Here is an 11588-nt window from a genome sequence, read left to right on the forward strand (position 1 = left end):
CGGTCTCTGAGAGGCTAACTAAATAGAGCTTGAGGTACCAAAGACATAATGCCGGAAGTGAGAAACAGCCTGAAACCGCGTACCTTGTGCAGATTCTGCACAAGTTTGATTTTAGGGGGTAGGCCACTTGTTTGAGGGGGCTTTGCCCCCTCTTGACCGTACGTAGAGCCGGTCAATGTAGATCATCAGTGGTGCATGTATGGAGCTGAGCGACGAGGGCTGCTTCAGCACACGATTGAGTGAAACTGGTCTCCAAGTGGCATGATGCTTGATGGTTGACTCTTTGGTGAATAAAAAAATGAATTAATAGTCTTGAACCCCTGGCAAAACAAGAAGGACACCCACAGTCATCATGTGTCTCATCAGTCATGTTTTGAACATCCAGATTTTTTTCGACGAATGTTCCTGGATTTGAACGTACGTCAGGTGTCAGGATGACGTTCACCCACGTTTTTGTACATGAGGCTCCAGGTGAGGAGACCAATCACATCACAGTGTCCACTAAGTGTTGCCCCCTGTTGGAGGAATGAAGCTACTGACAACCCTCAGGTCCTTCAGCAGCTCCTCCTCACTGGTCCTCAGTCAGAGGTTGTAGTTCTCACAGCTTCCACCAGGTGGTGTATGGAGGCCCCGATCCAGCCTGCTGCCTCCACAAGCTCTGCCCCCTTTCTGGTGCCTGCTGTCAGGGATGATACATGTGAGGGCTGTGATTTGCTTAGGGCTGACCACCAGCAGCAGCAGCAGCAGCAGCAACAGCAGCAGCAGCAGAAGGGACTCACCTGAGCAGCTCCACCTGTCCCCCATCTCCACCTCCATCTCCATCTTCAGCTGGACCACCGCCTGCTGCAGCCGCTGCTCCACACTCACACTCACACCCACGCCCTCCTGTTCCTTCTGCTCCTCCTCCTTCTCCTGCTCCTCTGCATGAGGGAGGAGGAGGTCCACTTCCTGTGGCCACGCCTCCTCCTGTCCAGGAGCCTCAGGCTCCACCTCCTCTTCGCAGTGCCTGTCCTGGATGACCTCCTCCTCTTCATTTTCATCTTCATCATCCTCCTGCTGCTCCTCCTCCTCCTCTATGTGTTTCTCTGCTGCCTTGTTCAGAGCCTAGAAAAAGAGTGGCACACTGAACTCCTACTCCAATGATGCCTCGGCCATCCCAGCTCCTGGATGAGTAGGGCGACATGGTGGAGGAGGTCAAAGGTCACCTGGGTGAGGAGCCCCTCCAGCCAGCCTGTCTCCCTCCTCAGGACCTCCAGGGTTCCCTCCACACCAGAACAGCGCTTCTCCAGGATGCTCTGCTCTGATTGGACGCTGAGCCTCCAGGCCTGCAGCTGCTGCTCCAACAGCCTGAGGACCATAACAGACACAGATGAGGTCAGGGATGATGGCCTCAGGCCTCAGCTGTGCTCTGATTGGCTGCTCACCACTTGTCCCTCTGCAGGTCTCTGACCTCAGCCAGGAGATTGGTGCCCTGCGGAGCAGCGAAAGTCAGGGAGCTCTGTGATTGGCCAGCCAGACTCACCTGCACATCATCACCTCACCTGCTCCACCTGCTGCTCTTCCGTCTGCACACACTTGGAGGAGCACAAGGCATCATGGAAGTCGTGATGACTGACAGCAGCAGCAGCCAATGAGGGGGTGGAGTCTGAAGGGTGCGGAGCTCTGACAAGCAAACAACACAACATGACCAAAGGGCCACAGCTCATTAGCTGCTGAGTGACACCTGTCTGACTTAGGGGGGGTCCCCATAGCACCGCCTCGCCTCGCCTCGCCACGGTACGGCTGTAGAGCGTCCCCACTGGCCGCTACACGGTTGTAGGGGGCGCCGTTTTGGTACCTCAAGCGCTCAGGGTCCAAGCGAGACGAGGCGAGTTGAGTGGAGACCTAGCGACGAGCAGGGCACTGGATTGGCTCAGTGTTTTCGTCGATTTTCCCTTTCGGAGCGGACACCGACGCCAACTCTTTCGACACGGAACTTCCGTGTTCGCGAGTGTGTTCAACCATATTCACGAAAACGACGAGCGGCAAACGGCGAAGCGCTCGAAACAAACCAAGTTGCTCCTGCGTGAGGCGCGGTAAGCTAGGGAATCCGAGGAGTCTTGAGACGAGAGGAAATACGGATTGGTCGAGAGGACGTGGCTCTTCGCTGCAAGGAAGCCTCGAACACCGCGGCATAAAGTGGTCCTTGGCTCGCTAGGGCAGCTGTTTCAAATAAGGAGGCGTGTTTACTGTCTGTTTGTTTTTAAATAGATGCTATTTCCCGTTGTATCTGTGTCGTGTTTACTTTTGGTGAAGATATAAAGGTTGAACTACACATTTACTCTCCCAGAAAACGAAACCAGAAATTATAAATGTTGCCTGCATAAATGATCAACTGTGACTTCAGTGAGGAAAACTGTTCTTTCTTGAACAGAAAACCAACCACAGACCGAGCAGCAGGTATGAAACAACTTCTACTGTGTCCATCGCTGCGCTGTCGTGTATCGCACAGAAATGATGCCGTCGAACACATTGTCCCGCTTTACCGCGTCGACTCCACCCACGGTCTCGTGGACCCGGGGCTGTGGGGACACAATCGAACCGTGGCGAGGCAAGGCAAGGCGAGGCGGTGCTATGGGGATGCCCCCTTACTTGTGGGAGGTCCCTGGAGGCTCCGCCCACATCAGGGTCCCCTCCACCCCCCGCTGGTTCTGTCGCCGCGGCAACATGGCGTGGCCAGAGCAGCGGATCATTGAGGTCAGAGACTCCCTCCAGGTGGGCTGAAACACAGGTTACCTTGCTGGGGTCACTGAGGTCATAGTGGTCACCTGGCCGAGGTCACCTGTCAGAGGTCACTTAAGTCTCCTGGCTGCAGTCACTGAGGTCACAGGGCTTACCTGGGTGCTTAGCTCCAGGACTGGGTGGTCCCTTTTGTGTCTCTTTGTGTGTCTGTCGGTGAGGAAGCAACTCTGACACACCTGGACGTTAGAACACCTGAGGCAGCGATACCTGCGCGCGCACACACACACGCACACACACACACACACACACACACACCTGAGTCCGGGGTCCTGCCCTCTGATTAGACAGTGCCTACTCACCTAAGGCCAGTGAGGGGGCGGGTCTTGCAGCAGTGGCAACGGACGTCGTGGTGGAGGTGGCGGCTGAGCGAGAGGCGAGAGAGAGCAGATAACCATAGCAACAGAGGGGGCTCCGCCCCCAACCATGACATCACCTGCTTGGGACTCGCTGTCTGGGAGCTCCCCTGGAGGAACAACAGCCTCAGATGAGGTAAACACCTGGACCAAGACCAGGACCAGAACAGGACCAGACTCTGACAGTTGTTTCATTCTCACCTGGTGGAAGCAGGAAGTCACAGCTGCTTCCACGCTGCAGCTGGCCACACCCAATTCTTGCACTGCCACGGGCACCTTGGCACACACACAAATGCACACTGAGGGGGTGGGGCAGGGAAGAGAGGCATGCTGGGAAATGTTGAGTGTTTCACCTGACTGAGGTCTCGCAGCAGGGACTCCAGTCCAGACCTGCTGATGGAGCCACGCTCCCCTGATGACCATGCCCCTTCCTGGGCCACGCCCACCAGAGCTGCAGGGTCCGAGGTCGAAGAGAGACAGACAGATGCGATCAGTCAGTCATTAAAACAGTCAGTCAGTCAGTAAAACAGTCAGACACACAGTAAAACAGTCAGTCAGACAGTGAAATTCAGACGGTCAGTGAGACAGTCAGTCAGTAACAGTCAGTAACTGACCTGTGTACTTGTCCTGCAGACTGTCTCCTGATAAGACGATGAGGAGCGTCTTTAGAGACGCTGCTGACACGCCTCCACTTCCTCTCCTGCAACACAGGGGCCACATGACACCCTGTAAAGTGGGCGTAGCTACACCACAACCAGATGCTCTGATTGGACATCTGTCCTGTGAGCTCCTTCTGTTCTGGACTGGTAGAACCTCAAGTCAAGGACATGGGAACCTTGTGGAAGCAGAGTTCCACAGCTGCCAGTAGGGAGAAGCAGGGGGCAGGAGAGGGCAGCAGAGGACCAACAGGGGGCAGCAGAGGGCAGCAGAGGAGCTACCAGAGGGCAGCATAAGGCAGCTGAGGAGCAGTGAGGGGCAGTGGAGGGTGGTAGAGGACCATCAAGGAGCAGCAGAGAGCAGTAAGGGGCAGCAGAGGGCAGCAGAGAACCAACAGAGGGCAGCAGAGGACCAGCAAGAACCAGCAGAGGGCAGCAGCGGACCAGCAGAGGACCAGCAGGGGCAGCAGAGGGCAGCAGGGGACTAGCAGGGGGCAGTAGAGGGCAGCAGCTGCTCAGCCAGACAGACGCCCCCTTGTGGACACACCCATCAAACATCCTGAAAGTCAGACTGCAGATCTCCTCCACGGCCTCCTGGTCCACCTTCACTTCCTGGTCCACCTGCTGGAACATCCTGCTCAGAATGCGGGTCACTTCCTGTCGGTTCAGCCTGGCGTCCGGCTGCAGGTGGGCCCCACCCACTGAGCAGAACACCGCCCAGACATGTCGCAGAGACACGACTTTCACTGAAACACGAGGAAACCAGATGTGAAGACAGAAGCTGCTGTAGCCTGAGGTGAAGGTCGGAGACAAAGGTCAAAGTGAAGGTCAGAGGAGCAGAGGGTCAGAGGTGAAGGTCAGAGGACTCACTATGGAGACGCTCCTGAAGACATAGCAGCTTGATGGAGACCCTGTAGAGGGGACGACGGACCTCCTGCACCCCTTCTGATGGAGGAAGAGACACGAACTGAAGTTCAGACTGACAGCAGAGGAGAAACCACAGGAGATCACAGCACCTTCAGAGAGCAGGTCCATGTCTGGAGACACCGTCACACCACAACCTTCTGGGACTCTGACCTGCAGCACAAACGCACTGAAGATGTCACACAGATAATAATTTCCTTATCACCACACACCAGCAGATCAGCAGCCGGACGGTGAAACTCAGGAAGTGAAACCAACCTCCAGAGTAGAACCAGTGTATTTCCTGCAGTACAACCAAACTATTTACTGGAGTAGAACCAAACTATTTATTGCAGTAAAACTAATAAATGTAGTCTATTCAGTGAAACATACTAACCTACTCGGTGCTGTTGTCCAGAGACTGAAGCTCCTGAAGATTGTGAAGCTCCTGAATGATGAATGAGTGAAGGCAGGAGGAAGGCTGGAGGCTCAATTGCTTCTCACCTTTCAGTCTCTCTCACCTGACATCTGTGGCCAATCAGAGTCAGGCTTTTTGTGACATCATCAGGACTGTCAGGTGTCAAGTGACGTGACATTAGCGTGTCTCAATCATCAACAACACCAATCATCAGCAATAAATGCATGACTAAACCAACAATGGAACAAACAAACTGATCAATAATAACCAGGAATGCGTGGGCAGCAACAGTGCAGGAGGTCACATGACCCGGTGTGTCTGGTGTCGCAGCCTTGGTGGCCTGATGAGGCTGAACAGTGGCCTGACTGTTGCCCGTCAACATGTCTTTGTTCCCCCAAACTGCAGCCGCTTGTGAGTCTCTGAGTGTCTTTGTATGACGTCACAACACAACAACACAACTTCTCTTCTCCTCCGCTGAGATCACTGTAGCAGCAGTCGTGTCACTAATGCAGAAACATGTACATGTACAGTGTGTGTGTGTGTGTGTGTGTGTATGTATGTGTGTGTGTGTGTGTGTGTGTCTGCAACTGAGAGTGAGTGTGTCTGCAAGTAAGAGTGAGTGTATTTGTGAGAGTGTGTTTGTGTGAGTGTGTGTGTGCTTGTGTGCTTGTGTGTGAGTCCATCATGGGTTGATTATTGGGATGTATTTGTCTCTCATACAAACTGTGTGTTCAAGTTGTATTTAAATTCCAATAACAACACAATGTTGTGCAATATGTCTACATGTTCAGGAAAATAACAACAAACATGTTCATTTGAATTGTGTTGAGGCTCCTCCTAGTGGGCATGGCCTACCAGTGTGCGGGACCTCCCAGGGGGCCGGACCTCCCTCGGAGTCAGTCAGACTGGGGCTGCTGCTGCTGGGTCAGTCCAGGCTAACGACACCAGCCCCGCTGCACTGTCTCACCCTCAGCTCATTCTGCGTCACTCCACCCACCCAGCCAGCTGAGGTGAAAATGAAGCGCTCCCTGGGGACCTGCCTGCTGCTCTGCTCAGTGCTATTCGAACTGGGTATGTTTGAAATCAGCACTTTCAAACTGGATTTCATCACGTCGAGAGACCTGGAGTTTAACACTTGACCTTGACCCTGACCTGGTCCTCGTGGGATTCCATCCAAAGTTTATAATTGTATTGAAAGTAAAGATCAGGCAGATCAGTCCAATTGTCTGAATTTGTCTGACTAGTTGAGTGGTTCAGTATGGTGATGGTTCTGGGTGTCGATGTGTCAGTGTGGCGATGGTTCTGGATGTCAATGGTTCAGGGCGTAGATGGTTCTGGGGGGAGATGGTTCAGGGTGTCGATGCTTCTGGGGGAGCGATGGTTCAGGGTGGGTCAGGGTGTCAATGGTTCAGTAATTCAGTATGTCAATAGTACAGGGTGTCGATGGTTCTGAGGGGCGACGGTTCTAAAGTGGCGATGGTTCTGGGGGGGGTGATGGTTCATTGGTTCAGGATGGGTCAGGATGTTCAGACTGCCAGGCTGTTGAGCAGCTACAGGCGCACAGTGACGGATGTACCACCAAGGGTGTTTCCAGAAGTGGTTCTAGTGGTGGTTCCAGTGGTCAGTGGTTCCAGTGGTGTTTCCAGTGGTGGGTCCAGCAGTGCTGGTGGTTCCCAGTGGTCAGTGGTTCCAGTGATGGTGTTGTGTTGCAGGCTCAGCTATCCGCTGCTACAGCTGTAAAGACTACACTGCCAGTTGCTCCAAGCAGAGGGACTGCAGCTACGACGACGCCTGCCTGACGCTCAGTGAGAGAGGTAAGACCTGCTGCCCCTTGGAGGCCAACAGCAGAACTGCAGGCTGGAATAGTTCTGACGCTCTCTGGCCCCTACAGGTGGGATGACGTATCGCCAGTGTCTCAAGTATTCTGACTGCGAGTACAGCCGACTGGGCCAGATGTTCCCCCAGGTAGCCTCGCTCCCTGCACACACTGACATATGATTGGACACATGTTCCTGCTCTCCAGGGGGAGACAAGACAAGTGTAGTTTGTGTCTTTGGAGCAGCTGTGGGGCTTTGAGTGCAACGCTGACTAACAAGCTCCTCCCCCCTGCTAACAGACTCCTTCCACTTCTAATAGGCTCCTCCTGCTGCTAACAGGCTCCTCCACCACTGCTAACAGGCTTCTCCCCACTGCAGACATGCTCCACCCACTGCTAACAGGCTCACCCCGCTGCTAACAGACTCCTCCCACACTGCTAAAAGGCTAATGTTGTGCTGTTTCTAGGTCTCCAGTTTTACCTTCAAGTGCTGCAACTCAGACCTGTGCAACTCCGCCCCCTCCATGGCAGCCAGCTCTGTGATTGGACTGCTGGCCTCGCTGGCCGCCACGTGGTGGTGCGTCCACTGAGGAGATGATGATGATGATGATGATGTTGGCGCCCCCTTGTGGCTGCAACTAATTCCTTCAGGCCACCTGCACTGACGTCAGGAAGTATCCAAACACACCACTGATCTAAATCTTCTTGCTAAAAATCCTCTCTGCTTGTTTCACAGTCTCACCGTCGGCGCTACTGACCTGACCTGAGGCTTTGACCTCTGACCTGAACCCTTGTCAGAAGGTTGTCATGTTGAAACCGTGGCCAGACAGACGCAGCGATCACACAGTTTCACTAACTCTTGACTAAAAGCTTCATTTGAATGAATAAAGTTAATGGAATGTGTCAAAACTCTGACAGACTGATGTTGCCAACACGACTGAACAGAAAACAAATACACAACACGTCACAGCGACTTCACGGACATCTGATGGTTTACAGTGTGTGTGATTTAGTTCAGGAAGTAGTCTGGTCCCTTCCTAGCCAAAGTCTTAAACAAGAAGTGGACTCCAGCTTGTTTCCCTTCAGTTGTTTCTGGTTGTATTCATGTTAAAATAATACAATTAAAGAAAAACGATGGTTTCCCTTTTGTCATTTTTCTGTGGAATAAATAGTGTGTGTGTGTGTGTATACACATGGTGGAGGCAAACCCACTCAATTTCAGGTCTAATTTTCATGTGTCAAACCCCCAAAGTGTGCAGTAATGGTGAGGATATAGACAACATGAGAAATAAGATATCATTCAATAATTTGTTTTGTCAAAATATGCAAAATAACAGTCCATCAGCTGTAATAAGAATATTTTCATTATGAAGAAATATTAGTCATTACATCAACTTGCATCATTATGTGATTCAGTTGATCTTTTTGTTTAAAACTATCATGGTGTATCAGTTTTGGGGCACTTAATTACAATGAACATTTAGCAGTGTGAAACTGACAAAAAAAAAAAATCAAAACATTCGTAAAGGTATGATTAGGAAGGTACACATGACTGGAATGAATCTGCAGTTTGCACTGACCTAAAACTTTGCTCTACCCCTTCCAACTTATATTTTATGCCATAATGACATGATGAGGTTTTACAGCATACAAACTATCAAGCCTAGAATGTTTAAACCATAAACCTGACCTTATTTCAGACAGTTTTACAAAGCATACGGGCTTCTCAGGTTAGTCAGATAACAGTGCCCACGACTAGTACCCACTCTTCTGATTTAAATTCATATTTCCATATTAGGATACTACTAGTAGCCTAAGCATCAAAATCAACATGCTTATTTGACATACCAGTTTCTGGGGTCGACAATATACAGTATTTAAAGTACCCCAGGGCCACCAGAATGCGCCAACCACTGGCCCGGTGGGACCAGTAAAAAATAATGCCCTTCAAAAAAATTTATAAATTAAAATAATAATAATCTAATTTCATGTCAATTCCCCGTGGGTTTGTGTTTTGCAATTACTTTTGTGAAAGCAATTAGATAACTAGATAAATAGATAACTACCGCTAACACGTTACGTGATCCCGATCAAAGACAGCCAGCGCTGTGCTCTCCGTGGGACGTAAACACATCTCACTCGCTCCCGCAGGACGCCTCCTTGGCCGGCTTTGTCAAGGTCGGGAGCATGGAATTGTCCAAAATGTTTTGGTATCCTGAAGCATTCAAAGTTCCTTTCACTGGAACTAAGGGGCCAAGCCCGACTCCTGAAAAACAACCCCACACCATAATTCCTCCTCCACCAAATTTCACACTAGGCACAATGCAGTCCGAAATGTACCGTTCTCCTGGCAACCTCCAAACCCAGACTCGTCCATCAGATTGCCAGATGGAAAAGCGTGATTCATCACTCCAGAGAACGCGTCTCCACAGCTCTATAGTCCAGTGGCGGCGTGCTTTACACCACTGCATCCGGCGCTCCATTTTCTTATAATAAGCTGACAGTTGACTGTGGAATATTTAGGAGCGACTGGATTTGTTGCACAGGTGGCATCCTATGACAGTTCCATGCTGGAAGTCACTGAGCTCCTGCTTGTGTTAACCACGGGTTGCCAACTTCCAGAGTTTCAAATAAAAGTGTTTGAAAGAAGTTTCAAAGTTTCAAAGAAGTGTTTGTCAAATCCACAAGCAGACCCATTTTAACCTTTAGACTTTTCAAGTAGTTGGACAGCATACTTGGGTGAAATCTGCATGCAAGATGTAACATAATAATAATAAAACTTTATTTGTACAGCACTAAATCACAACCAAAGGCGTCTCAAAGCGCTTTATACAATCAGAGAGAACCAACCGGGCCCCCGGAGCAAGCAAGATGCGACAGTGGCTGGGAAAAAGTCCCCTGTGGGAAGAAACCTAGGGCAGAACCAGACTCCAGAGGGCCATCATCTGCCTATGAGTAGTTGGGGTGAAACACAATAATAGAGGAGAGACAGAGAAAGAGAGAAAGGAGCAGAGTGAGCCAGGGTGGCAGACAGGACAGAGTGAAAAACAGATACACCAACCAGGCATTCACAAAATGGATATAGACACAAAACATAGGAAATAATTCAAGGCTGCTGTCCGCTTGGGCAGTAATTGTCCATGCTTTGGAAGGCAAGAGCCTAGCTCGATGAACAATGTGCCGATAGAACAAGTATAGGTCCTCAGCGTGGTGGTGGGATGAAGCGATGACACCAAGACCCCCAGGACAGCACAATCCAGCTCCTGGCACAGTGGTCATCACCTGCTGGGGACACAGAGACTGCGGCAGTATCATGCATATCGAGCATACTATACAAAGCATAATGACAGCTAGTTTGGACAGAGTAGATAGAGTCAAAGGTTGATTGGGTGAGGAGAGTGATAGAAATCTAATTATAAGCTTTAAGAAAAAGGTAGGTCTTAAGTCTACTTCTAAATAAACTAACTGTGTCTGCCCCCCTCACCGAGGCTGGAAGATGATTCCAAAATAAAGGTGCCAGAAAACTGAAACACCTAATCTCTCCCGGGACAGAATTTGTCCCGCTTTTTAGAGAAAATGACAAAACCTCATTTGATTTCCGTCTGTGGTCTAGATAGGGTTGCCAACCCTCCTGTAAAATATGCAATTGTCCCATATTTGGCAACTAAAAAACCTGTCCCGTAATGAACTGATACGAGACGCACTTCACTTTGTCCCGTATATTTCGGGGAGCGCCCCCAGTCGTCGACAGACTTGAGAGATCTCCACCCCCCGAGATGTCCCGGATTTGAAACTCTAGGAGTTGGCAACCCTAAGGCTGAAGATGAGCTTCCCCTCCTTGAAAGACCAGCAGCCACCACTGTGAGTGCTTTGTGACAGGGTCTCCCCCACACAAAGCACTCACAGCGGGAGGCTCATCCGCTCCCGCTGTGTCAGAAATCAGTCTCCAAACACAAGCAGCTACAGTCTACAGAAACAACAGAAATAGATGCTGGAATTGTTGCTAGACAATTTTAACAAAGACAAGGTCGCTAAGAAGATCAGTAAAGTCTCCAGATCAACTCAAAACAACAGAATGAAAAACTTGAAAACTGCTTCTGCGGATGGTTATACTTCAAGATCACTGACTCGCTCATTTCACTGTCAATCAAAAAGGATTCAGCCTCAAACAGATCATCCAATCATGCAGAAGCCGAGCATCGGGGCCAACCAAGGCCATTGCTCCATAGACCCCCAGATATGCTGAGCGTCCCACGGGCGGGACAAAGCCCAGTATTTATACAATGACCGTCTTGTTTCGCTGCAGTGGAACAACCCACTCTATGCTTCCCCATTGAATTCAATAGACGCTCAGCGCCTTCATGGTCTAAGCACGGTGACGCTGCGGGGATGTATGAGAAAGAAGTCGTGTCACTGTCAGTTACCTGCGATAAGAAGCTGATTCTGAACTAAAGATGAACGCATTCTGTCGCATATTTAGTGAATGAAATGTACACACAACAGTACATATGTGACCGCTTATTTTCTGACATTTTAGGGGAAGCTGAGCTTCCCTTGCAGTCTTAGAGCAATCGCATCTGTGTGTTATTGTTCACTTTAGTTTGCGGTTTGTTGTAGTGGAGGTTAATTGGAAGACTGCAGGGTGATCATGAGTAGCAGAA

General features: G+C 50.4%; 2 protein-coding genes across 2 annotated transcripts; one reads left to right on the forward strand and one right to left on the reverse strand.

Annotated features, from left to right (window-relative positions):
* Window positions 1-215: 215 nt before the first annotated feature.
* On the reverse strand, window positions 216-5493 carry dytn (dystrotelin). The gene is made up of 14 exons (XM_076041245.1): window positions 5416-5493; window positions 4807-4867; window positions 4661-4735; window positions 4187-4536; window positions 4073-4092; window positions 3749-3834; window positions 3488-3585; window positions 3336-3410; window positions 3215-3278; window positions 3081-3143; window positions 1425-1536; window positions 1206-1347; window positions 780-1104; window positions 216-679 (listed from the first exon to the last, which is right to left on the reverse strand). The coding sequence occupies exons 1-14, from the start codon at window positions 5491-5493 to the stop codon at window positions 579-581; spliced, it is 1650 nt and encodes a 549-aa protein (XP_075897360.1). The 3' UTR covers window positions 216-578.
* A 530-nt stretch (window positions 5494-6023) lies between these two features.
* LOC142898620 (CD59 glycoprotein-like) lies at window positions 6024-8067 on the forward strand. Its single transcript, XM_076041646.1, has 4 exons — window positions 6024-6182; window positions 6824-6925; window positions 7003-7076; window positions 7395-8067. The coding sequence occupies exons 1-4, from the start codon at window positions 6128-6130 to the stop codon at window positions 7515-7517; spliced, it is 354 nt and encodes a 117-aa protein (XP_075897761.1). The 5' UTR covers window positions 6024-6127; the 3' UTR covers window positions 7518-8067.
* Window positions 8068-11588: the final 3521 nt, after the last annotated feature.

Source organism: Nelusetta ayraudi, unplaced genomic scaffold (assembly GCF_046127955.1).
Source record: "Nelusetta ayraudi isolate G7.1 ecotype Tasmania unplaced genomic scaffold, CSIRO-AGI_Nayr_v1 ptg000004l, whole genome shotgun sequence".
In the NCBI taxonomy this organism is placed as follows: domain Eukaryota; kingdom Metazoa; phylum Chordata; class Actinopteri; order Tetraodontiformes; family Monacanthidae; genus Nelusetta; species Nelusetta ayraudi.